The 27060-nt window shown below is 47.3% G+C and overlaps 2 protein-coding genes across 7 annotated transcripts; one reads left to right on the plus strand and one right to left on the minus strand.

Moving 5' to 3' along the window:
• The first annotated feature begins 866 nt into the window (after nucleotides 1-866).
• Nucleotides 867-15348, plus strand: LOC147060349 (diacylglycerol kinase delta). Its single transcript, XM_085933587.1, has 30 exons — nucleotides 867-1008; nucleotides 1090-1236; nucleotides 1730-1834; nucleotides 7812-7922; nucleotides 8033-8113; nucleotides 8186-8290; nucleotides 8380-8512; nucleotides 8585-8691; nucleotides 8771-8896; nucleotides 9203-9305; nucleotides 9376-9535; nucleotides 9600-9708; nucleotides 9800-9939; nucleotides 10009-10096; nucleotides 10168-10259; nucleotides 10337-10436; nucleotides 10718-10783; nucleotides 10845-11016; nucleotides 11182-11365; nucleotides 11458-11565; nucleotides 11663-11759; nucleotides 11841-11948; nucleotides 12016-12129; nucleotides 12250-12384; nucleotides 12535-12698; nucleotides 12791-12896; nucleotides 13139-13228; nucleotides 13313-13426; nucleotides 13501-13609; nucleotides 13774-15348. Exons 2-30 carry the CDS (start codon nucleotides 1153-1155, stop codon nucleotides 13905-13907), a joined length of 3345 nt encoding a protein of 1114 aa, XP_085789713.1. The 5' UTR covers nucleotides 867-1008; nucleotides 1090-1152; the 3' UTR covers nucleotides 13908-15348.
• On the minus strand, nucleotides 15122-25370 carry nfkb1 (nuclear factor of kappa light polypeptide gene enhancer in B-cells 1). Of its 6 annotated transcripts, none has more exons than XM_085933727.1 (23): nucleotides 25338-25370; nucleotides 22887-22930; nucleotides 22700-22784; nucleotides 21791-21831; nucleotides 21562-21660; nucleotides 21267-21418; nucleotides 20626-20789; nucleotides 20204-20362; nucleotides 19945-20049; nucleotides 19775-19866; nucleotides 19305-19443; nucleotides 19055-19189; nucleotides 18876-18980; nucleotides 18491-18722; nucleotides 18308-18425; nucleotides 18026-18224; nucleotides 17787-17956; nucleotides 17596-17698; nucleotides 17392-17507; nucleotides 17072-17138; nucleotides 16752-16915; nucleotides 16376-16496; nucleotides 15122-16269 (listed from the first exon to the last, which is right to left on the minus strand). In XM_085933727.1, the coding sequence occupies exons 2-23, from the start codon at nucleotides 22923-22925 to the stop codon at nucleotides 16184-16186; spliced, it is 2691 nt and encodes an 896-aa protein (XP_085789853.1). In that variant the 5' UTR covers nucleotides 22926-22930; nucleotides 25338-25370; the 3' UTR covers nucleotides 15122-16183. The 6 variants fall into 6 exon arrangements, with proteins under 6 accessions (XP_085789853.1, XP_085789836.1, XP_085789828.1 ...); XM_085933710.1 differs by lacking the exon at nucleotides 25338-25370 and adding an exon at nucleotides 24355-24507; XM_085933702.1 differs by lacking the exon at nucleotides 25338-25370 and adding an exon at nucleotides 23967-24330.
• Between the last annotated feature and the right edge of the window lie 1690 nt (nucleotides 25371-27060).

Here is a 27060-nt window from a genome sequence, read left to right on the forward strand (position 1 = left end):
TACCTGTAAATATATCCAAATGTCAATTCACTGGCCTGCCACCTGGGTAGTCAAATATGTTTTCGGGAAGGGAGGGCAATTGCCCCGCTGCCCCCTTCTAGCTGAGCCAATGCCAAATAGGCACTTTAAAATTTTTCAAAAGACATAGTAGTTACAAACTTGTCTTTGTGTTGGATTGCATCATTGGAATTGAAAGCTTTCAATGAAGGTCAACTCTGAAATCGAGGCTAATCTTCCGTCTTGGCTTCATTTCCATTGCTTGGCCAGTTCTGAACCTCGCCCCATTCACGCCAGCCACTTAAGGAGCGTTAATGATTATTATTAATTGCTCTCTGCACAATACTCCCGTGCATTTGGATCCTGCTTGTCATGCGTGTGTACTTGCGCGTGCGCGCGCAACAGTTTAACCTCGGAACCGCAACAACTGACGCTTTCTAATCTGTCTCTCACTCCTTCCTCCTCCACCCTGCAGCCTCACTGTAGCCGCCTTCTCTCCGTCGCTCCCTCTCTCCATTTGTCCCTCTCTCCCCTCCTGCCTGCTTGCCTCCCGCTCTCGCTTCCTGATCCGACTCGTTTTCTGACACCGGAGCACCAGCGGCATAAGAGGAGGAGGTGCAGGAGAAGAGGGCCGCGGTAGTGAGAACTCGGAACCGGCCACGGAGCGCGCGCGCTCGCATGCGCGTGGCAGGCCGGCGAAAGGTAAGCCGACCGTACCCTTGGTTCCACGGTGAGTTGCCGAATCGACCGACGGTGGTTTGATTCCGAAGCGGCTTGATTCCGCCACTTGAAACGAGCCGCTTGCCTTCGACGTGCAGGGCGGGATGGGGGATCGAAAGCGCGCATGGATCTGCCAGCAGGCTACATTGCTACGAGAGTCATTTTCCTTCCGTCTTTGCCCATCATCATCATCATCATCATCGTCCTCCTCCTCATCATCACCACATATGTCGCCATCCTAAAGGGCTGTTCTGTAGGTCAAAAACGGAGGAACTTCCTGTACACAAAAAGGTTTGTGTGCGTGTGCATGTGTATAAGCTACGATGCGCGGAGAGGCGCAACTGATGCTCCATTTCGTCACCTCGTCTGCAGTTGGTGACAGATCGAGCCTGACCAAGCGGACCTCATCCCAAATCTTTCCAAGCCCCCTCTGCCATGGCATCCAAACTGAACCCCAACGTGCTCTACGTGGCCGAGCCCAGCGAGTCGGCTCAAGCGGATGGCGAGAGGACGCCTCTTGTAAGTTCCGTTTAAGACTTGAATTTAAAGCCACACTGACAAAGCCCCAAACTATTTGTAACATCTCTCTGTGTGATGCATAATGAAGGTTGACATTGCCTCCTGTGGTTGAACAAAAAAAAAAAAAAAAATTGTTGTACAAGCTCATTGACAAGCCACACAACCACTTCTTTGTTAAACCTTTAGTTTTCCAAATAAGGCAACTGAGAATCTTCTCATTTGGAATACGTACCTGGTAATTGACTGCAGAGAAAATGAAAGCAAAAGGAAAGCAAATACAGGTGACAAACAGAACATTGATGACATAGTTTCAGAATAAGAAAAATGACATTGCTTCATTTGTCATTCATCGCAATCAATGAAAGGTTCCAAATAGGCTAATATCAGTTGAAGGTGAGAAATAGAAAGTGAAATCCGGTTTGTGCTGGAGGCACTTGGCACCCAAAGCAGAAGGGCAACTTTTTTTTTTTTCTTTTTGCTGGTACGCTTGCAGGCCGGCGATGCGGGAGACGAGTCTTCCGACAGCGACGGCGAGCAAGAGGAGACGTCGCACAAGCTCATCCGCAAAGTGTCCACTTCAGGACAGATGCGGGCCAAGGTAGGCGCATTTTAAATTGAGAACGCCTCAAAGTCTTTTTTTTTTTTTTTTCTACATCAGCCACGTTCTATTATCTGTCACGTGGCCAAGTTTTCTCCATTACTACTCTCTGGGCCAGCTTTTACTGTAAAGCATGAACGGAAACTCTTGTCATATGAATCATTAATCATGAAGTGAAGCATCATTCGATCCACTCCACTCAGGCAAGCTCAATGTCATGGTGTCAATCTATCACCGCTATCAAACATTTGCTGTAAATCACATTCAGATCAGAAACAGCATCACGCTGCCTGTTGCCATGGCGACCGGCGGGCGGACAGGATATTTTTGTGGGATTTTTGCCCCGGTGAGGCTGACCTTGATAGAGAAATGAAAAGGTGATTGAATGAGAAATGCGGGCAACTTTGGCATCAAGTAAAACCATGCCAGGGTTGGACTTGGCCTCTGGCGTGCGGGGCTGATGCCCGCTGGGCCGCTTTGTGATTGGGCCCTTAAAGTGTCAGGTTGTGACCAAACGCTCAACCTGCTTGCGTGACTTGAATCCATACTTATGTTTTCTTACCGTGTCCAAGGAAAATGTGTCTCCTCATCCTCCTCTGCTTTGCGCTCACTCGCTTCAGGCTCCATTACATAAGATTTCACACTCTTCTTTTTTTTGTGTTCCTTTTCACGTGTTTCACTTTTGTAGCCCAAGTGTGCTTTTATTGGTGTGCGAAACATGCAGGAATGTCAACTTTGTCACAAAAAAAAACTACACGCATGCGAGCCTAAGTTGACAATATTTATTTTTTAATTATTTATTTTTGCAATTTATCTATTAATTTATTATTTATTAAAGATATAGATAAAGACATATACTTCTATTTCTATTTTTTGAAAACTTACAAATTAATTGACTGACCGTAAAAGGATGTATTTCAAGAAAAAAAAACAAAAAACATTAATGATGGCTTATTGGGGATAGTTTCTGGGAAAATATATTGACAGATCTGCATGTATGTATATTCTTCTTCCGGATGATTTTTTGTCTTTTGCGCTCTTTCTCCCCCCCTCTCCTTCGTATAGCTGAAGAGAGATGTATTTTTGTCTTTTGGGTTGCGTCGATCCTCTTTGCCCTCCCAGTGAGACCGTTGTCATTTTAATTGCCTCGCGTCCGGCGGAGCTCCAAAGTGGCCTACTGAACTTCTGGGAAAACTGAGAGAGTCAAACAAACGTATATGTTGCTCCAAATGCGGCAGGAAAGCGCCACTTTCCCAGAGTTATTCTGGCCTCATCGCATTTGTTCACTTTTATCTTCATCTCGCTCGCCTGCTATAGCGCACCACTCGATGCGCGTGTGGGTGTCGAATGTAGCCAAGATGAGGATGAGTTCGAGGTGCGCGTGTGGGTTGGCGAAAAGCAGCGCACACGCCGTTGTGTGGGATCGCCAACGTCGCGCCCGTGTGTCTTTTTCTGTGCCCGCTTTGATTTATGCCCCCCGGCTGGATGCGATAGCGTCGCAGTGCTATACGCTGAAGTCGATAGAAGGAAAGAAGGGGGGGAGACAGACAGAGAGACAAAAGGCTGGAGGTGGGAGATTTTGTCCAACTGGAAAAAGTACACCTACAGGTGTTCATTTTTATACTCGCGCAAAGTGTCCAAGTAACATTTACGTAAACATTGTCTACACACTATAAATGTTCAAGGTTCAACACACACACACACACACACAACAAAGTTGAGTTGTTGAGTATTTAGATGAACACAAATGTCTTACTGCCTTCAACACAAGATTTCAATTCCATCCATCCATCCATCCATCCATCCATCCATCCATCCATCCATCCATCCATCCATCCATCCATCCATCCATCCATCCATCCATCCATCCATCCATCCATCCATCCATCCATCCATCCATCCATCCATCCATCCATCCATGGTTTCAATTTCCACTCCAATTAGAGTCGAAACCTGATGACACCTCATTTTAACACTTTACAAGCTTTTTTTTTTTTTCTTTTTCATAACCGAGTGGTGTTAACGCGACACCGATATTCTGTTTGTGACACCATCGACCAACTGTCAACATTTGCGGCACATCGAGGTCGTTTTTACAATTTGGATTATTGGGCCTTCACTCCGCCGCGTTCTGCTCGCACCTTTCCCTGTCCTTCACGTCCTTCTCTTGTATCCATCCCGTCTTGTCCCTAAGCTGCCGCTGCGACATCCCTTTTTATTCTCTCCTTGTACTTCCCTTGTGTCATTCTCTTTCCTTTTTTTTTGTCTTTTCCCACTCGGTCACGCCTCGTCCTTTCTCCTCCCATAAGACCTCCTCCGCCTACCCATTAACGGGGGCCGCGTGCGAGCGAGACAAAAATACGGCTAATGAGCTATCTTCGGCGCTTGCGTCAAACCGGTGACATGCACTCACTTTGGAAAAAGCGCTAATGACAACGAAAAGAACGATGTCTCCCACGCTTGCCTGTGTGCTGAACTCAAAACGACTGCTCTCAGTCGGGACCGCTGGTGCGTTTGCGTCATGGCTAATGACCCGATTTGTGTTTTTGTAGCCATCCCAACAAGTGCAATCGATAACTGCCGCGTGTGTACGCGTGCCGGTTGCGTGCGCGTGTTTGTATCGATCACTCTCCATCTCCCGTTTGATACCTAATGGAGGTTGACAGACCAATGTTTGTTTACAATAGGAGCGACTGCACATTGCATTTTGAATTTTGGGGTCATCTCGCTCGGAAAGTTCCGAAGCGACGAGCAGAATCCAAAAAGACGCACTAAATTATATGGCAGCCCCCCCTGCAAGTGTGCAATCCGGGTAACGAGGCCACACAAATCTTTTGCAGTCGCAAAGCGCTTGCAGGCCGCCAAGCGGGCGACCACATCCTTCCAATGCGAAGCTTCTGCTCATGATATATTTGGAGCGACTCTTTTACGAACCCTTTGCTTACGTTTTTGGGCCGTTTGTTTCACAGAAAGTGGAATGTCAGAACGATGATAGATGTTAGCAAGACCCAATGATCAGGTCATCCCAACAAAAGTGTCAACAAATGATATTGACAGAGGGAAGAATGTGGCCACTGTCTCGCCCAGTCCCAGTTTGACTGATAAATTAGCAAAGTATTTGAAAGATGATTTAACTAGATAGTTGCTAGGTCCCAAAAATGTTCTTTGCATCCCCAATGATTCGTGTACGTCTAAAATTTTCACGAGGTTTAAAATGCTGTGACATGGTTTGATATATTCCTCAAATGCACATGATTTTTTTTTTTTTTTTTTTTTGTGCTTCATCACAAACACAATTCTTGTCACATTCAATAACAACATGCTAATCACATCAGGACATTAGGGACAAGCGGCTGTCATCACTTTTCCTTTTCCTGTGTGTTTGTGTGTGTGCGTGGGGATTATGCAGCGGCGCACCAGATTTGGTCCGTATGCTCTGACGAATCCCCCCCCCACACTCCATCCTCCCTCCTCCCGTCACTGGCAGGAGATTATGTGTCCTTTCACGCACAAACCCTACAGGCACAATCCCAAAAAGGGGATGATAGTACGAAATTACATTAGCAGTAAAAACGTGGCGGAACTTGACTGTGTGTGTGTGTGAGTGTGTGTGTGTGTGTGTGTGTGTGTGTGTGTGTGTGTGTGTGTGTGTGTGTGTGTGTGACAGCGTAGACACTCATCCGTTTCTTTTCTCGTACAAGTCATGTGTGCTGTGTGTGTGTGTGTGTGTGTGTGTGTGTGTGTGTGTGTGTGTGTGTGTGTGTGTGTCTATAAATACATCCACGGGGGTGCATGAGACAGGATGTGGTCGCCATGGTGCAAAGTCCTCCCACGCCTTGTTTTAACTGCGCCTCCGTGCTAGCGGTCAGAGCTACATGTTTGTGGGGCGTGTCTATTTTCAAGCCTCCTAAATATTTGTTCTCTCTCTCTTTCTGCCCCCCCCCCCGCTGGGCAACACACACGTCCCGGACTGGTGGGACTGGAAAATCGTGGGCAAGCGTGTGTGAAAAGGTCGCAGTGCCTGCATTTTATTAATAAGCAGCTACTGAACAAAATAAGCAGAATAGAAACTTTTCAAATGGAAATATCCTTCTAGATCCAAGTTAACTTGATCAGCTTTTGTTGCAAATTTCACAAATTTCCATTTAAACTGTCAAAATGATGGATAAAACAATTGATCACGAATGATGAAAAAAAAAACAGCAGGTAAACGTTAGAATAACCCAACACGATAGTATTGTCATGAAATCGAACTTTTAAATGTAAAGTAACTAGTCATTTGAAATACATGACATTTTCGAAGGCCAACATTACAATTGAGTGTATGTTCAAGGAAAGTTCATCAAACACAGCAAAGCAAAACTTTATGAATGAGCACTTACACATCTTAAGCATGCGCTTTTCTAGTGAGAAGAGAAATTCTTTTTTTTTTTTTGTCTTTGTCAAACAATAAATTGGAGCCCAGATGTCACAATGTTTTCAAGTTCATCATACAAAAGGCTGACTCTGAAATGATGGCTTTGTTTTAGAGGAAGTGTGAAAGGCCTCCAGGACGAGTGAGTCGCAAGCTTTAAACTCATAAAAATAAAAAACCAGAACAACAAGACACACACACATACGCGTGTGTATACACACTTACGCACACACAAGCGCACACACCGTAGGGGTGTGTGTGTGTGTGTGTGTGTCTGTTCAGGTAGGAGCTTATTTCCTTGTGGCTATAAATATTCTTGGTGGAACCTGTCTGACCGGCACTGATAGTAAAAATGCAAACACTGAAAGGGGGCGGGGCTTCCAGCATACCTGAGGGGGTGTTGCCAATACGCAAGGTGCGAGAGGCAGGAAGTGGTAGCGGCCACGTATTGTTTGAGGAGCCACTAGTTTACAAAGTAAGTTGCGAGCTAGTCCGGTCCGGGCGGGTCGGGAAGCAGTAGCTTGAGAGCCGTCGTGTGTTGTTTCACCGTTTTGGGTGAGATTAGTTAGTTTTTAGGTGAGTGAAAAAAAAAAAAAAACAGCCAGTCCGCTGAGGTCCATCCTACCGATGCCGGCCCTCTGCCCAGCGAGCGGGTGCTGCTTGGCTCCTGTGTGGTTCCGACGCAAGGGAGAGCGGCTGGGTGAGGATGAGCATCTGAGCCAAGATGAGCGAGCGGAAGCCCATTTGACCCAGAGCTGCTGCTCCGTGCAAGAGGTCAGTGCCACCGTAGTGACGGGGAGCGAGGTTTCGTTACTTTGGACCCATCTTGTGTGCTTTTGCCATGTTGGAACAAAGTCCAAGCTGCCATAAAGGGGAACGCTGTCAACTCATTCTCCCTGACACTTTGACAAGTGCCACTTTCTGAGTGATAGTATTTTGGACCCCCCCCCCCCCCCCCCCCCACACACACACACACACACACGTACTTAGCCACCATTGCACACATAGTTGACACCAGTGGCAATTTGATGCACGTGATGATCACTGATGGCAGACAGATTATAACCAGTGTTGTTTTTTTCTTTGTGGAAAGCCACCATTGCTAAATGCTGTCGGGCACTGCGTAGCTAAGATTCTTTTTTCCTTGGGGAGAGGATATCCACAAAACAAAATAAGAATTTTTTTTTGTGCAAAAATATTTTTTTTTCAACAAAACGCAGATTCCTTTGTTGAAATGTGGAAGAATATTCCTGGAAAATATCTGGAAATACCTAAAAGTCAATTATCTGGCTTGGCATTTGGGGGAGGGGTCCAAGCATATCTCGTGGGAGCGCCCCCCCTCCCTTGCTCTGCCAGTGTGGTCAAGAGAGTTTGCAAAGTGGCTTGATAGATAAACTCGTGTTGCCAATCACACACGGACAGACTAGAACACTTTGCCAACCAGTCCACTTGGAGGTTGGTATCAAATCCGGGGGTCGAATTCATGACCCATTGTCTTTACAAAGAAGGAAGCAGCCACAGCTTCCCAGTCATGTCTTCCCTTTTATTTATTTGTGTGCACAGAAGAGCGTGAAAGAGGGAAACCTGTTGAAGCAGACAAGTTCCTTCCAAAGATGGAAGCGCCGATACTTCAAGCTCCGAGGGAGGACGCTCTACTACGCCAAGGACTGTAAGGTAACAACGTCTGCAAAAAAAAAAAAAGAATCATATTTGGAATTACTGTCAAATTGTCGTTGTTGTTGCAGAGAGCAATTTCAACGTGTTGCCATTTTTTTTTCCTTTAGTCTCTTATTTTCGACGAGGTGGACTTGTCAGACGCCAGCGTGGCCGAAACCGGCACCAAGAACGTCAACAACAGCTTCACAGTGAGAGAAACCCGAATGTTGCCGATGACCGCGAGGCCGCGTTGCTAAGGTGCCGTCCGTCATCTTTGACAGGTGATCACTCCTTTTCGCAAATTGATGCTGTGCGCCGAGAACAGAAAGGAAATGGAAGACTGGATCGGGGCACTCAGATCTGTCCAGAAGTGGGAAACTTATGAGGTGAGCGAGGCCTCCCTCCATTGGAACGGGCCTGTTGGACTCTTTCTCATATGAGAGCACGTTTGATGAAAGCGTCCATCTCCTTGCAGGCCAGCCAGTTCAACGTGGAGCATTTTTCGGGCATGCACAACTGGTACGCCTGCTCGCACGCCCGGCCCACCTTCTGCAATGTCTGCCGTGAAGCTCTGCCGGGCGTCACCTCTCATGGTCTTTCCTGCGAAGGTACACAAGCGGACTTTTTTGTTTTTTTCCCCTCCGGAAGTGAACGCACTTTTCCTTGCTGTCTTCCCAAAGTGTGCAAGTTTAAGGCTCACAAGCGCTGCGCCGTTCGCTCCACCAACAACTGCAAGTGGACGACGTTGGTTTCCATCGGCAACGATATCATGGAAGATGAGGACGGGGTATGTTGTTGTGGTTTCCCCCGACCTTTTTTTTCTAACCGGGCCCGGAATGTGCTCACACGGTGCTTTTTCCCACCAGGTGGCCATGCCCCACCAGTGGCTGGAAGGTAACCTTCCCGTCAGCGCCAAGTGCGTGGTGTGCGACAAAAACTGCGGGAGCGTGCGACGGCTGCAGGACTGGCGCTGCCTCTGGTGCAAGGCCATCGTAAGAGCGATCAAAAACGATTGTGGAAAAGAATGAGAAAAATATGTTACGTGATGCGAACTCCATCCCACGCTTGTGTTTAACAAGGTGTGTGTTGGCGTTGGGTGTTTTGGTCGCGCGTGTGAGATCCTCACACTTGAATAAGTGCTCACACACACACACACACACACACACACACACACACACACACACACACACACACACACAAAAACCCCACACTGGTATTTAGAAAGGTTCGTCAAGTGTCATCGATTTGCATTTGTGCACTGGAATGCGGAGACGACCGCACTTTTCTGTACACGCCAGGTCCACAACAGTTGTAAAGAGCAAATGGGAAAAGTGTGTCCCCTGGGTCAGTGTCGAGTGTCCATCATCCCTCCTACTGCACTTAACAGCATCGACTCTGACGGTAAGAGGCCTATCGCGCACGCTTCGTCCCGCCCTCGACCTTTCCAGTTTATCAACCCGCTGCATGTTAGGATTCTGGAAGGCTACGTCGGCATCCTGCTCCAGTCCTCTCCTGGTCCTGGTCAACTCCAAAAGTGGCGACAACCAAGGAGTCAAGTTCCTACGCAAGTTCAAGCAGCTCCTCAACCCGGCCCAAGTTTTTGACCTGATGAACGGCGGGCCAGAGCTCGGGTAAGGTTTGGCCGCGTCCTCCAGAGCTAGCGCTTTTCTCATCTCGTCTTGTTTGTCGTTCCAGCCTGCGCCTCTTCCAGATGTTTGTGACGTTTCGGATCTTGGTGTGCGGGGGTGACGGCAGCGTGGGCTGGGTGCTTTCGGAGCTGGACAAACTCAACCTCCACAAGCAGGTGAGGGCCTCGACGGTGGAGACGTTGGAAAACGTGGGTCCGTTAAGGGCGTCGGTTCAAATTGTGGGTTGACTTCCCGGTTTTTGTCAAGTGCCAGCTGGGCGTGCTGCCGCTGGGCACCGGGAACGACCTGGCTCGAGTTCTGGGCTGGGGAGGCCTCTGCGACGACGATGCGCAGCTGTTGCAGATCTTGGAGAAGCTGGAGAGGGCCACCACCAAAATGCTGGACCGGTAACGCAGCTTGGGCAGACCTCAAAGAGCGCATTTTTAGTTGGAGACATTTTGGACGTATGTGCGCAGGTGGAGCGTGATGACCTACGAGGTTCCTGCCACCTCCAAATGCGCGCCGTCGGCCAAGGAAGACGACACCCTCGACTCTTCCCTCCAAGTGAGCGCCATTGACGTCGATCAGCCGCGCCGCCATCTTCCCCATCATCATCATCATGTGGAATTTTCCAGGTTCACATCACTCAATATGCCGACTCCGTGGCGTCCCACCTGGCCAAGATCCTGGATTCAGATAGACACAGTGATGTCATTTCCTCCGCAAAGTATACATCCAATGCAGCAGGCCCGCGGTGGAGCTGTCACGTGATCACTCACAACCTCATACCTCCTCACTCGACAGGTTCCTCTGCGGGACGGTGAATGAGTTTGTGGCAGAGGTGGGCAAAGCATACGAGAGAGCCACGGAGAACAAGGAGGAAGCGGATGCAATGGCAAAGAAGGTGAACGTTATACAAGTCACAAGTATGTATAAAAAAGAGAAAAGGATATTGATCCAAAATGCTTCTACGAAATTACAACCCCCCAAAAATAAGAAAAATAAATTCATTAATTAAAAAATACAAACTACATACATACATCAATATATAAATACATAAATACATAAACAATAAATAAATTCATAAATAAATAAATAAATAAATAAATAAATAAATAAATAAATAAATAAATAAATAAATACATAAATAAATACATAAATAAATAATCTTCTCTGTTTTTCCAGTGTGCTTTGCTGAATGAGAAACTGGATTCCCTGGTCAAAGCCTTAAGTGAGGAAGCTGAAGCTCAGGTAAGAAAAAGGACGCTGCCTTTAGTCCAGGACAGGAAAAAATGAAGTCCTGTTTTTCCAGGTCGTTCCTGCCGGTTCCCTGGCCAGCCCGGAAGACGGTGGCTCAGATGCCGATAAATATGGAAGCGACGCGTGCTCCGACGGCCAGACTTACCGCTCTCGGGAGCAGCTGATGCTGCGGGCAAACAGTCTGAAAAAGGCACTCAGGCAAATCATCGAACAGGCCGAGAAAGGTGAAAGAGGAGCGGACGTTTGTTTGAGCTCTCTCCTTGGCCCCCTCGCTCGCTCGCTCCCTCCCTCCCTCCCTCCCTCCCTCCCTCCCTCCCTCCCTCCCTCCCTCCCTCCCTCCCTCCCTCCCTCCCTCACTCACTCACTCACTCACTCACTCACTTTTGCAGTGGTGGATGAGCAGAACCGACACACTCAGGACCACAAGATGTGGTCGTCATCTACCCTCAAGCGGGAGAACAGCGAGGAACTTAGCCAAGCTTCCTTCTGTCCCAACTACAGAAGTCCTTCCTCGACCATCGTCCTGGAGAAATCGGCGAGCCTCCACACGGTCAACTTCAACGACGACTCGGTGTAAGAGTCCATTCGCTCGTCATCTACTTGGTGTCACGCTTATTTTTTGTTTGTTTGTTTGTTCTCCTCACTGAGCATCTATTCACCTGCAGACAATGTTGGGAGAAGTGTGTGATGAACAATTACTTTGGCATTGGTCTGGATGCCAAGATCTCGCTGGAGTTCAACAACAAGCGCGATGAGCATCCTAAAAAGTGCAGGTAGGCAAAAAAAAAAAAAATTGAGCTCCAGAGATGATGAATGTTTAGGATTCCACTCGGTCAAAACGAACGGAATCTATTTTTGCGTGTCCTGCAGCAGTCGCACAAAGAACATGATGTGGTACGGAGTTCTGGGGACGAAAGAGCTGGTCCAGAAGACCTACAAAAACTTGGAACAGAGGATTCAGCTGGAGGTTTGGTGGAACGATGTTTTCAAGAAAGACAATATGGCGATTCATGAAAGGCCAGCCATTCAATCTTCCTTCTCTATCTAGTGCGATGGTGTGGCCGTTCCTTTACCAATCCTCCAGGGCCTGGCCGTGCTCAACATTCCCAGCTACGCGGGAGGCATCAACTTCTGGGGGGGCACCAAAGAAGATAACGTGAGCGCATCTTGGGAGTGAAAACATGGATGCCGGCGAGCTCTTTTCATTTTCGATATCCTTTCAGAACTTTGGTGCTCCGTCTTTCGACGACAAGAAGTTGGAAGTCGTGGCGGTGTTTGGCAGCATGCAGATGGCTATGTCCAGAGTTATCAACTTGCAGCACCATCGCATTGCGCAGGTTAAACACACACACAATTTTTCCATTTTTTTTTTTTTAGTGACACTAAATAAAAGTCAAGTTGACTGCGACGTCACGGTCACGTTGAGTTTTGCTGACAGTCGTCTATCTTATGCTCAGTGTCGCCAGGTGAAGATCACCATCCTGGGGGAGGAGGGCGTCCCCGTGCAAGTGGACGGCGAGGCCTGGATCCAGCCGCCGGGGATTGTCAAGATCCTCCACAAGAATCGAGCGCAGATGCTGACCAGGGACAGGGTATGTTGATGAAAGTTCTCAGGTCGGGAGAATTGTCGTTTTGATTCCATGATCCTGACGCGTCCTCGCCTAAACTGAGGTCATCTCTGTTCTTTTGGAATTTTCCTCACCATCTCTTGCCTGTGGGTCGACGCTCTCGCGTGCGGCCAGGCGTTTGAGAGCACGCTCAAGTCGTGGGAGGACAAATTAAAAATCGACAGCGACCGTGCCAACAGACCTCGCCTCAACTCGCAGCAGTCCATGGAGTACTTGACGGAGGAGGAGTGCGCCCAGGTGCAGCAGCTGGGCATCGTGGCCGACACGCTCATCAGCAAGTCGGTGACCCCCGCCCCACGCGGAGAGATTTTTTTTGCGTTTTGCCCACCAGAGCAGTCTTCATTACTCTCCTGTTCTTCTTCCTCCCCAGGATCCGCGAGACAGCTAAGACCCACAAGCTGGTGGAGCAAGAGCTGGCGCATGCTGTCAACGCCAGCGCCATGGTGCTGACTGAGGCCAAGCTGTCCAGCCCCGAGGTAAGGAACGCCAGGCGGAGGCAGATGGGTCCAGACGGGTCGGCAGATGGGCCCTTGGACCCACGCAATGCACATTTGTACACGAGATGTACACCGTTACATGTCAAGCCTAAGCGTGTCAAGACTAAGGACGAGAGATATTTACGTTGAAATCGTGCATTTCATACCAAACTCAACCAGTGCAAATGTTTCACTGTATTGGTATCGATTTTAAAATTCAAGGATCATTTATTTATTTTCAGTTTCTGAGTCGCAGTACGGCCGTGGAAATCGTCAACAGCAGCAAAGTTCTGCAGGCGGAGACGAGCATGCTTTTGGACGGACAACATCTGGTAATGTCTCTCGACAGTCGCCGCTGCCACCTTTTGCCGTCTGGTCTATGACACCCCCCCCCCCCTCCGTCTCCTTCGCCACAGTCCGAATGCTCCGAGGAGGCAGAGCTCCGCTTAACCCTGAACAGCTTGGGCGCTGAGCTCCACAAGCTGGTCGATATCCACTGGATCTGTCCGCTGATGCACTGTGCTGAGGGAGTAAGATTTGCAACACATTGCCCACGTGCCTGCTCGATTTTTCTGATGGCAAGCGTGATTGTTTCTGCGTACAGGAATCGGTGCGTCCAAGCAGTAAGAGCAGCATAAAGCTAAAGATCATGCCTAAAGTCAAGCGGGAGAAGGAAAAGCTCCACAAGCAGAAGTCCAACAGCTCACTCTCAGGTTGGAACAGCTGACCAAATTAGCTTCAAGATCTTCACGTATCTAAAGTCGCCAGATCGTGCAAAATCAACTTTTGGGGAATCATTTTGAGATGTCCAGTCGTAATCGTGAATGAGCGAGCGCACATTTGGAGTTTCGAATTGTCTGTCGTCACTCTGCTTTAGGAACATCGTCAAGTGCGGGACTCTTGAAGGCCAATCTCCAAGCAAGTGACGATCTTTCCCGGCCTCTCAGCTTGATCGCCGCGGATGGCGAGACGCCTTCCCCCAGCGCTGGCCTGACTGAGAGCCACCGATGATGAGCTGGTCGTTTTGCGTTTTCCTGCTGTTTTCAAAAAGGGTCTGCTAGCCTGCGCTATCAAAAGAGCCTTCAACAAATGTGTCTTTTTGTCAGAAACAATGTTTACAACGTCGCTTGCATGCCGGGTGCAGCCATCTGTTCCGACCCGCCGACTGCAGGCTTGCAAACGGAATCGCGCTCAGATTTCAAGTGAGACTTTTTGGCGACGCCTTGTTGTTAACCTTCCATGACAACCGAATCCGATGTGCAGAAAAAAAAATCTTACTTGTTGGGGGTGGGAGACAAAAAACATTTTGAATGTAATTAGTGTGTTGAGCTATGAATAGTACTCCTGATAATAATCCTAATCTTAATAATGTGCACATCTAAGGTTCTCAAATGGATCTTTGTTTTGCTTGTCGTGGCCTCAGCAGGTAGTCCAGAGGTCACAGGGTGATTTACAAGCAGCTGATTGTAAATGTAACGCACCAATGTGAGCCTTCGCTTTGCAAGTGGTTCCCAAATCTTCTTGTGGCTTGGCTGCTTTCCCATGCAGAGCGGGAATGTTGAAATCATGAATTTAAATAGAGCGATAAGTTAAAAAAAAAAAAAAAGTGTTTAAGATGGGGCGAACAAAAATCATACTGCGTGGTGTTAAAATTCTTATCAGGAAAATGCTCATTTGCACTCACGCTCGCCCCTCTGTGGTGGGATGCCGTTACTGCACCCATCCAGACTGCTGCCGCCTTTTTTTGCCTTCCGAGGCTTTTGTGGTGTTGTGCCAAGTAGAGCGAGCGGGCGGCACACTCCCGACAGTGTGTCACTTTGAGTGTTGTGATGCAAGGGGTGGCGTTCATTTCAAGTTTACTGTGTCTTGCCTTGCACTTTACGGACTACTTTAAGAGTGTGTGTGTGTGTGTGTGTGTGTGTGGGGGGGGGGGGTTAAATGCGTATGCATGTGTTTGTTTACATGTGTGTAATATTAGGGGAATAATATGGAAATTATTTAAGATTAACTATAAAAGATGTGCGAAAACACGTGCGCGCATGCCGGTTGATGACATGTGATCCGTGTCGTTCCTCCTGCTGCTCTGCTGTTACGCTGGTCCAACATGTAACTATGGTAACCATGTCAGCCATTTGACGTTTCAAGCCAAAGCTTAAGTGCACTCATGAAATATCACTGAAATATCGATTAAGATGTTTGTGCACAGGATTGTGTAACTTTTTTGAAATTCTCAACGTGTTCTGAACATGATTGCAAGCGCGTGTATTGGTCTTAAAATGAAAGCTTATGCATATTTAATTTTATAAATGATTGTTTGAACGTCATTTAATGAGGTTATTGATGAGCCAGCATTGTGTGCTGCGCGTGCACGCTGCCAGTTTTGTCTGCTCTGTATCCTGTGATGGCGTATAACAAAGATAACAAGCTTTGGAGATTAAAATGACTTAACGGTGAGGGGTGGTGGGGGGGGGGCTACAACTTCTCTTCCCACAGAAACGACCAGATAAATGTTTAGCATACTGTATTATATTGTATTAGCTTCCTTTTTTTTTATTGGAGCATATTTGGTATTGGAGTAAATCCAAAAAGTAACTTTGTTACTTTTATGGTATTTGGATTACCAATTTACACATCTTCAATGAGTAACTAGCAACACATTTAGAAAAGAAACCTCCTAAACCCAGTGGTGGAGGAGGAATCATAGTTCAGGGCACTTTGGCTTCCTCTGGGCCTGGACGCACTGATAAAAAAAAAAAAAAAAAAAAAAAGGTTTGAGGCACTTTACATGGAAAACTTGAGAATCCGTTCATCCTCCAAAGCCCAACAGAAGCTGGCCGAGGCAAGAGGAAACCACCCGAAGGACACCAGTCAGGTCATGTATGTCGACTGTTGTGTGTTGGATGAAGATCTCATGTTTCAGGAGCATTTTATGTACACGTTTTTCGTGATGGAGCACTGAGAGCTTCACTTTCCGAGCGTGTGACAGATGGAATTTCCATTTGGAGGAGTGTGCTGGGTGACATCCTGTTCAGGCGTGTTCCTACGTGATGTGTGCGTAGATGTCCAATCCAAAGTTGTCCACATCTCAGAACATGTTGACTGCTCCCGGAGTTGAGTGTGTGTGTGTGTGTGTGTGTGTGTGTGTGTGTGTGTGTGTGTGCACTTTGACTTCTCGAGAAACAAGTGATTGTATTTCAAGTTGTACTTCCTGCCCCAAGATTGGTCTTTGCAGTTAGTCGTGGGGGGGGGTTTGACATCTGCCAGTCTTCTGGCAACCAATCGAACACTCACGCCACAGAAAGCTCCACCCCGCTATCGCACACGCCATCCACCTTGAGGTTCTCCAGCTGGGCGCACATCATGTCATCGCCACCTGCAGGTGGTGACAGGAAGTCCCATTTCACAGTTGCCAAGCAGTTGAAAAATGAAGTGTGGACAGCTGCCATGGAGACATGAAAGGCGTGGCTGCTTTCCCTCACCCGTTTTCAAGTCAGGCTTGTCATCTTGGTAACACAGCGCCTCCTCCAGGACGCTCAGTGCTTTGTCTGAACCAACTGATCTGAGAGCAGCCTCAAGGTCTCGCACCGTACCGCCAGACACCTGAAACATGCGTGTACCTCAACAAACACTCCATAAACATTAAGGGTGTATTTAGATCAGAAATGTCCTCAAGTCCGGATCAAAAGCGGATTTCTTTTTTTTTTATTTGGCCACGATTATTCACACCAGCACAAAAGGTCCAGACCAGCCTTCCAATCGAATCCTGGTTCGTTTAAAGCGAACCAAACAGTCCACACTTTGACAATGTTCGATGTGCTCAAAATGACATAGGCGGTTCTTGTGCAGCTGCGTTACCTCGTAGGAGTCGACGAGCGTCTTGACCGGGTCCGAGCTAAGTCTGAAGGCGGCCTTGAGTATTCCTAGCCCGAGAGCATCTGCCAGCTTCTCCCAGAGAACTTCGCCCATCACGGCGTTACACAGCCTCGTTTTCACCGAGGCATCCAGACTCTGAAGGTCGCCTGGCTCAAACAAATCCACCCAAAAATCAAAAAGTCTGCTGTGTGTGTGTGTGTGTGTGTGTGTGTCTAGGGGGTTTCAAAGCCAAAAGGGGGGAAGGAAGGTTGGAAAATGGCAAATTAGGATGTTCATGTATCTGGTTGACTTCACAAACTCACCCTGAGGTGGGAGAACCACACTGGGACATTTGGGACAGTACTCGCTACCACTGAGAAGCTCCAGCACCTGACAACACACAAAGAATCATCTTCATTCATTCCTTGCTTCAGCTCACATCTGGAAACATTTTATGTCAAGCCTCTAATGAAATTTGTTAATTATTAAAAATGATGAAGAAATCATATCAAGTCGTTTCCTAAACGACTAAATCCATGGAAATGTACAAGTTCCAAAAAATTTGATTCTGGATATTCTTCACAATGCATTTGTTTGACCATGTCATTTGCAATGAGATCATTCATTCTAATTGGCAATGGACCTGCTCAGAGGCAGCCAAGTTAATGGGGCTGGTGCCGGGAACGTAGCCCTCGTCGTCGTCGTCGTCATCATCCTTGTAGAAAAGTGGCTCCAGATTCTCCCTGTGAGGGTCCGCACCTGAACACGCACGCAAGAATCAACAACACATCAAGACGTCAATGGCGCACAAATAGAATCAGCGGGTTGGTTGATCAGTATGCAGTACCTGCCGCCATGAGTAGCGCCGTGAGCTTAACAGAACCCCGTCCGGCAGCCACGTGCAGTGGGGTGGAACCGTCGAAGGTGCAACAGTCCACCTTGGCGTTGCCCTGGCGACAAGTGCATAGGGCAGATGATGTCATCACACAGGACACAAGTGGAGAAGGTTCGCGTCACGCCGACAACGCCATCCTTTACCTCCAGCAGCAGGCAGCCGGCGAGCGACACGTTGTCGGCTTCGGTGGCGAGGTGCAGGGCCGTCCTCCCGCTGCCCCGCTCCTGAGCCTCCACGTCGGCACCGCCCTCCAAGAGCTCCCGAAGAGATCGCAGCTGATTGGAGGCCACGGACAAGTGGATGGCACACAAGCCTGCCGGCGAAAGTCAGTCAAAACACTGTGTGTGTACTTTATGTGTACTGTGTGTATGTTTGTGTGTACCGGCAGCGTTGCAAGCATCGACGCTCCGTCTGACAGCGTGATGACCTAAGAGCAAGCGCACCATGGCCCCCTCCTGTCGCGCCGCCAGGTGCAGCGGCGTGTCGCCGTGGCGATCACCCAGCGTGGGGTCAGCCCCAGCCGCCAGCAGCGCCTGCGCTGCGGATGGCTGCTGGGTCGTCACCGCCAGATGCAGAGGAGTCTGACAAAAGCCAGAGAGCATCTTTTAGGACGTTACATAGTCCATTGTTTGTCTCCATGCGCCCATGAGTAATGTGAGCTTGCCTGGTAGAGATGGTTTCTCATGTCGAGAATTCGGTCCCCGGGCGGCAGCGCTGCCAGCACCCGCGTCAGACTGTCCAACGCCCCCTGCTGGCCGTGGAGGACGGCTAGATGGAGTCCCCTGACAAACGCAGCGGCGATAGCTCATTGGACTCAAATGTGGGACTCGAAGCGAGGCGCACTCACGTGTCTCCCTCGTCGTCCTGCGTAGCCAACAGGGGGTGCTGCCGAGCAAGCAGGAACGCGGCATCGCCCGTGGCAGCGTACAGGAATACGGCTGACGCTCGCCTATCGATATCCTCGTCCTCGTCTTCTTGCTGAACATCCTGTTGCCGTGGCGGAAGCGCCACAGTGCACGCTGCTGAGTCGTCATCGGAATCAGAGTCTGTGTCGTCGTCGTCATAGCCGGGAGTATTTTCTATAGAGACACAATAAAATAAACACATTTGAGTAGAACAATTAAATCGGTCAAACATAGTGGAAAGCTGTGAACGAGAGGAAAAAAAAAATAAAAAATCCAACTTGAGGCTTGCTAGGTTGAAGTTTGGCAACCCTAGGTTTTTTTCCTCACCGTGTTTGACTCCGCCTCCTTCTAGACCCGCCGCGTACCCTGTGGGACAAGCTCCGCCTCCAGCTCCTCTCCCATAGTTGAAGGCGGACAAACCATGAAAGTAACCTGTCAGAGCAAAACAATCGGTCAGCCTTTTACCCACCTGGCAGGATCGCGTGCAAGAGGGGCTGAAGATTGACCTCCTCCCGCAGAGCCCGGCTCCCCGCCTGCTCCCGGGCCTCCTCGGTACAGACCGCCACCACCGCCCCCGAGGCCGCTGAAGTCCTGGAAGTTGGGCAACGTCTTCTGACGCTTCCTCTGTACTTCCTCTTTGTCTACACACGCACACTGGCATCAGCCATGACTACACTCAATACTTTATGTGCTCCATTCTCATCATTTGGCTGACATTTTTTGTATAGCGCTATGGTTGTGGTGGAAAGAACGTACCGACAATCTGAGGGTGGTACGTGAAGGGCTTGGGCTCGCTCGTCTCGCTGTCCGACTTTCTCTTGAGCTGCACAAAGACCTGCGTGGGCTTCTGCAGGTTCTGGTCACGGTACTTGGGCGTCTTAAATACGATGGCAAACTGGAGAGCAGGGTTGTAGTAGTTTGGGACTATTCATTATGTTTAGTTTTGGAATGGATTTTCAACTCATTTAGATTTGATTGGTTTTTGGAAAGTTTATTTCTTGGTTATATTTCCTGTAATATTTGATCATGATATTGAAAAGGATGAGAACAAAGAACACATTTGCTCTGATTGACTTTAGAAATTTAATTTGAGTTAGTTTGTAGTAACTTGCTTTTGGTTGCATTTGATCTCATGAAGGAAGATGTTTTTTTTCCAAAAATGTCATCAGTTTATGTTCAGTACTGTAACTCTGAGTTAGCACAGGTTGCATGCGAGGGGCCCTTACCTGTCTGTGCACGTCCGTTGGGGAGAAATCTCCCAAAGCTTCCCAGGTGAGACCCGAGTCGTCTTCCTCGAAGAAGCGCACCTGGATGTCGTCTGACGTACAAACGCAAACGCACGTTGGTCATGCGATATTTACAAAAGCTCAACGTGTATTTTGTGAGTGTGCCCAACCTTTCTGGACTTTGTCACACAGAAGGTAGACTTCCTCTCCGCCGCTCACGCAGCCAGCCGTCCGGTCCATCCGCACGATTTTGAGGTTGGACGCGTTTGGAGCCTCTGAAGTAACAAACGATGAGTCACTAAGGTGCAACATTTGGTTGTCTTGGAAAACTTTTCGAATTGTAAAATGATTTTCCTCATCCATAATGATTTTTTTTTTAAAAAGTACTAGCAGGTGCTTAGTTGTGTGTGTGTAGGTGTGTGTACTGACTGCTGTCATAGATGGGGTGTGAGAGGACAGGGTGCAGCGGTCTGGTGAAGCCGCCGTCGCTGTCGGGAAGAAAAGCGGTGAACATGAGGCGCACCACGCTGAGGTCCATCTCTTTAGCCTGCGCACACGACGCGCCGCAAATGGCGCCGCGCTGCTGCTCTGCACACACAACACACCAAAACACCGCAAACCATGACGCTTGGACACCCCGAGAGGTAGGAGAAGCCAAAGGTGTCAAGGGAAATGTAGAAACGGCCTGTCCGGTCCAAATACAAAACAAGATTTAGGATATTCTTTATCCTCTGCCAAGAGCGACAAATAATAAAGCAATCTATGGAGGCTTAGCCGGCAGCTTTCACACAGCAACACAGGAAAAACACACAGAAAGCTGGCTGGATGGATGGATGGACGGACGGACACACCGGAGAGCTGTCGGGGCACGTGAATGTCGGCACGCGGGGTGTCGACCTCGGGGTGAATGGAGACTCCGAAGTTGTAGCCCATGCGGACGGCTTCGCACATGCGCTCCTCCAACGTCTTGGCCACGTTTTTCTTGGTCACGTGCTGGATTCCCAAATTGGGGAAGCTGAATACAACAATAGATCAAAGTGAGAAGACTTAGTGAAAAATAAAGAAACGCCTAATTGAGATAAAAAATACAAATAAAAAAAGTTTCGTTTACAAAATAAAATGAATGTAGAGGGAAAAAAAAAAAACAAAAAAAAAACTGAAACTAGTACTACTACTTTACACCTGCTGATCCTCTTTTTTTAATCCTTCACCCATATTGTCTATTGTCGGACGTTTAGCATAATTGCACGTTTCAATATTTGGATGAAACGAGAACAAACAATATTTAGAACTCTCCTATTTTTTTGGGTTGAAGTTTTTATTTCAGTATCATGAAAAAAGTACCAATATGCATTTTAATTTTAATTTGAAAACGTCAACACAATGAAACTAGGTTAAAAAAATTATATATATATATATAAAACAAATAGATAGAAAACAGAAATCGGGAAAGGGTTAGGGTTAGCGCATGTGCGTGTGCGAGAGACCCTACGTGATGCTGTCATCTTTTGGGGGCACGTCCAGGATGCAGATGCCTTTGTCACACTGCTTTCCCACCAGACTGTGTGCGTGCAATCGGGGAAGAGGCGTCAACGCTGTCACCAGCTGGACCACCACGCGGGCCGGACCCTGGTAGTTACAGATCTAAGCACACAAAACTAGAAATGTCAGTTTTGTTTTCAATCTGTTACTGCAATGCTTGACAGCTAGGGCAGAATAGATTTGCGTGAAGCTAGCAGAATGTAAAACTAAGCTACAAAAAATAGAATGACATTGTTTTTGTTTGCCTTGACAGTAGGATACGTCTTCTTGTTCTTCTCGCTGGAGGCTCCGGGCAGGCCGCCGTGAGACGGACCCTCGCAGCCGTAACGAAAGCGAAAGCCTCGCTGTTAAAACACAAAGCCGGAGCAAACACGTCAGACTTATTTATAATGTGTGTGTGAATTAAAATTCAAAAGGACTTTGCCCCTTGGATGAATATGATGGGAGACGGGACGACATCTGGTGGCCACGAACCTGTTTGGGCTCCTCCAGAATATGCAGGAAGGGACCGTCCCCTGGAAAGCAAAAGTTCCCCATCATGGTCCGTTTAGGGTTGCAGTTACAATCAATTTGAGGTTTAAAGTGACCCGGCGTTGCTGCGCGAGGTCCGTTAAAAGGCTTTTCTGACAGCAAGGGGTTTTTTTGGTTTTCATTTTTAAAGTCTCACTGTGCCGTCAACATTCAGAGTGCGTCACCTCGGCACTGAAACGTAAAGGCGGCTGATCTCGCATGGAGAGCAGCAAACAGGAAGTGAAAGCGGAGGGACGCCGCCCGCCACGTCACCAAACTCTTCTTTCACTTTCCCGCCACCGCAGAGTATCACATGACATTCAAATTTGCCTTTTTTTTTTTATTATAAACTTCCTCTGCTTGAAGTGCTGTGCTTACAAGACAAAAAAAAAAAAAAGAGCATTTCATTTTCAGGTTAAGGCCTAAGCAAATACTATACACCCATTAAAAATATTAACTTTTAAACCCCGTGGGGGGCTAAAACTAAGAATGATTTTTTTTTTTTTTTAGGCACTGCAATTTGGGGACTTTAAATGGTTTCAGAATACAAGTTACATTTTTGGGGGAAATGTATTTTGGACCAAGAACAGCAGAGCTCAGAAAGAGCGTGTTGAAAACGTCAACACACAAAAAAAAAAAACTGGTTCAAAAAAAAATTTGATGTATATATAATACAAAGACAGAGAAACAGAATTCAGATTTAATTCAAACCTTCTGCCTCTTAATAAGAAATATTGTTTGCTTTTGACTTTAAAATGTATTCCATTCAAGTTGTTTGCTTTCAAAAAAAAAAAAGGAATCTCCTAAAACTCGATGTCATGTCAAACATATCGAGGGTCCCAATGGGGGAGGGGGGGGAAGCGATACGCTCACCCATCCTGGAGGACGCCGGGTGGGACTGCAGCGTAGGGAATTGTGGGACGTCCCACGAAGGGTCAATCATCAGCGTGTCCAGGATCTAGAGTTGCAAACAAACACAATTATTCAACAAATAACATAAAACGCAAGGTGGTGTTAACGTACTTTGATGCAACACAAACAAGTACGAGCACATACACACCTGACCGCCAACAGGAAGGAAGTGCTCATCTCCTGCCATGGCGCCTAAAAAGGGAGGGGGGTGGCAATTGTTTATCGATTTGGGCGCAGCTTTAATATTCTCAAAGAATAAAGGTGCACCTTTTGTGTGGACCAAACTCCAACATCAGTAAATGTGCTTGTGTGGCACAAATCAAACCGGGATCATTTCCGAAGAACAACGCAATGAGTTAAACGGCGAGAGGGAACTGTCAATGTCTTGCTCTTGTTTTTTTTTTTTTTGCGTGTTTACCATAAATTATGGCATGCTTGCACGCTTTAATGCGGTGCACCCTATGAGTGGATTAAGTACAGAATTGCCCTCGCAATTGAATTGTGCCTTTTAATCCCAAGCGCCTTATTGTGCGGAAAATACGGTAGCTTGTCGGTGGATGACATTCATACAGTACGACTTTTCAGCGATAAACAGGGTTGAAAGAATGTGTAGGTGCGCACGTGATTTGGTCTGAGACGATTTGTAGTTCCAATTCAGAGCTGGCAGTGAATACCTCCCACCCCCCAGACACCCCCGCCGATGGCCCCGCTTTCTGGACGCCCCTGAATAAGAGTTTATTCCAACAAGATTTTAAGTAGACCATTATTAATGAGCCGACTACATGCAAAGTACGAGTGGAGTCAAGTAATTTTGACTTGATAATAATAAATCAGCTCTGCAGTTTCCGAGCCCCAGCAACTTGCTTGCCAAACACTTTCATCTTGTAAAAGTAAAAATTATTCATGCTTGAACTTCGAGCAAAACGAGTACGAGGTGACTCGAGGTGAATGAAATGTTCGCGACTTCCCCTCATGCTTTCAAACTTCTTCCCTGTGGGCATGTAGGGGGGAGTAATCGCGCACAATTATAAATGTCTTTCCGTCTTCCTAGGGGCGCTTTTTCAATCCCGCGCCCAATTCTTGCGCGATTGTCCAACATTCCCGAGTGGTCCGCCTCCACGCATAATAGCGTTTCGTGGGTTTTGGCCGATGTATGGAGCGAAGCGGTCGAGTTTCAAAGCGACTTAAACGAGGAAGTGAGCAGGCGACAAAAGGACGCTTGACTTACCCTGGTCAAAGTGACTTTGAACCAACATGAGTCTATTTTCACTGATGGGTCTCGCAATCATACGCGTGTCGTTACCTTGCAGGTGAAGTGGCGATCGCTTCTTTGTATTTGTGTCAAATTGACGCCTTGATTGACACGCGCGGCGCCGCCATTGCAGTCACAAGCCGTCGTGACGTCATTTTACACAAAGGCACGGAAAGCACGGGGGAATAAATTTACAAATGTCTACCAGCATGAACACACTTGCTTAACTGGTTCCACATTAGAAAAAACATAAAAAAAACAAAATCGCGAATAGAAATTCTCGGTAGTAAAGTTTGACTTGCTTCCCGTCGGGAAATTCCCCGTGACGCGCTGCAGAGATTCACATAGAAAGAAGATGTCTCACTCTTGATAGCAAAAAAACCCAAAACGTGTTGATTTGTCATTTGGAGTAATTTCTACAGCGAACCAAATTCATTTTACAATGCGGGTTCGATTCCTCCTCCTGCGGGCGCGCCGGAGCCTATCCCAGCAGTCATCAGGCAGTAGGCGGGAGACACCCTGAACCTGTTGCCAGCCAATTGCAGGGCACACAAAGACCATTCGTACTCGCACTCACACCTAGGGGCAATTTGGGGTGCTCAGTCGGCCCACTAAGCATGTTTTGGGGACGTGAGTTAGAGTAACATACACAGGCACTGGGAGAACATGCAAACGCCACACAAGGAGGGTGGGAGGTGGACTCGAACCGCACCCTCCTAACTGCGAGGCGGGCGTGTTACCCAGTGCGTCACCGAGCCGCCCCACAAAAATTCCACCTGTCTTTGAAAAGTCCATTTTTTGAAAAAGTGCACGCAAGAACGTTCGATACAAAAATCCCACCTATTCTTTTTTTTTTTTTTAAGTGCATGCAAGAACGTTAGATTCCAAAATCTCACTTGTCTCCAAAAAGTCATTAAAAAAAAGTTTGATAGAAAAATCCCACCTGTCTCTTTTGGCAAAAAAAAAAGAAGAAACAAAAGTCACTTTTTTGAAGAAAAGTGCACTCAAGAAAGTTCGATCCAAAAACCCCACCTGTCTGCGCAAAAGAAAAAAAGTCCTTCCATTTGATTGAAAAGTGCATGGAAAAACGTTAGATCCATTCATCTCAATATGGCCCACAATGCATCGCCCCCTTGGCCCAGAAGATGGCGCCGCGCGTGCGCTTCATGGACATCAAACAACAACACCAAGTGGGATGAAGACTTTGTTGTGGTTTCGACTCATGACACCAATGCAAAGTTGCACCATCAAATTCAAGCAATCCCTTCCAGTGCACTGAAATTAAACGCATCCAATTCAACCTTCCAATGCGTTGGTTGAAAGCAAAGTTCAATACAAAAATCCCACCTGTTCAAGCCAACCGCTCAGGCGTCACGAGTTGTTGCCGCGCCAGATGATGGAGGTTTTCCATTGGCCGAGGGTCTTGTGCCGCCGTCAACGCCGCCTCTCTCCGCTTTCTGGGCTTTTTTATTTTTTTTATTTATTGTTTAATTAATTAATATTTGGATTGCTGAATGGATAAATGAAAAAAGAAAAATGGAAGGGCGCGCCACTCGCACGTCGACGCCTCCACAGGATCTCTCGTCTGAGGAAAAGCAGACAAACAGGCCAGAGCCGCGACGCCAAACTTACCTCGGACTGCGACTGCAAACGTTTTATAGATGTGGCTTTTCTCACTTGTCTTCTTGGCCGTGTACGTCCCGCTTTGAGCTTTTTGCAGGTTGAAGAGGCCCAAAGAACTCTTGAAAGTGCTATTTGTACAAATTATGTTCAAAAGGCTTTTTTTCTTTTTTGAACAAACCAGAGAAGCTCCCCTTCAAACAGGTGGTGTATCAATGTCCTTGAGCATCCTCCATTGTTTGAAAATGTGAATGGTCGCTAGTTTCAATCCCTGCTGTTGGTACAAATTATTTTCAAAAGGCTTATATTTTAATCATTATTATTATTACAAACCAAACTCCCCTTCATTTTCAGTGAAGTCAAAGTCTGCTTTATTGTCAATTTCTCCATATGCCAAGACACACAAAGAGATCGAAATTGTGTTTCCCACCATCCCACGGTGACAAGACATATTACAAAACTTCCAAGAAAACAACAGAAAAAGTAAAAACAAGAAGGCACAGACAATGAATAAACAAGAGCGATGAATAAATAATAAAGAAATAAGAGGAGCAAAAATGGAGCCGTGTTGTTGGTCAAGTTTTAAGACTTGATCCCATCTCTGCAAATCAACATGTTTTCTCCGTCCTGACCAGCAAGCACCTGAGGCGTCATGTCCGCAGGTGCTGAGCGCCGTTTTGTTGAGTGTGTCTGCGGTCCGCCGTGCGACCTTGCAAACTCCAAACATACACCCGTTGCACTTTCCCCACAAGTCGTCATCCAAAACATCATCGGTGTCTGCAATATGTTTTTAGCTCAACTCGCCTGATTTCTCTCCACAGGAACCCAAGCAAAGACGAGCAGACGTTCAGTCCTGCTGAGTCGTCGTACACGTCACATCCCACAAACAGGAATTTTGAGCATCACAATTTAAAAATACTTCTAAATCATCTATTTGTTTGAACATTTCCTCCTTTTGTTTTTTTGTTTATTCTTGATTGGATCGATTTTCTCCGACAAATTGATTCATTTCAAATCGGATATTGCTTGGCTAGTAGTTTCACCAGATACTTTTGGGTTGGAAGGCCAAACCATTCGTACCCGCTCTTAAAGTTATCGAATAAAAAACAAGTCTGTTATGTCATTTTCTTCCTTGCGGTTGACAAGGATTTCTCACACACACACATATTCATTGATAAATGCTGATAAACATTCAGTAATTTTTTCCAGAAAAAAACAAACAAAAAGGAAATAACCAAAATTCGTGCATAAATACAAAATCGAAATGACATGAGCCCTCATCTTGGTTACTTGAAGAGCTGGAGCGCTCTCGTGTGGCCACAATGTGTCACTGCGCGTTTATCGTCCGACAAAAGAAATCACCAGCCATGGCAGCAGCGTAGCAGCACCGAACAATTTGCCTCTCCGCGCCTTCTAATGTCTTTCATGTTTCTTTTATGTCTTTTAAGTC

Source organism: Syngnathus leptorhynchus, chromosome 2 (assembly GCF_054491065.1).
Source record: "Syngnathus leptorhynchus isolate UIUO chromosome 2, UIUO_Slep, whole genome shotgun sequence".
Taxonomy (NCBI): domain Eukaryota; kingdom Metazoa; phylum Chordata; class Actinopteri; order Syngnathiformes; family Syngnathidae; genus Syngnathus; species Syngnathus leptorhynchus.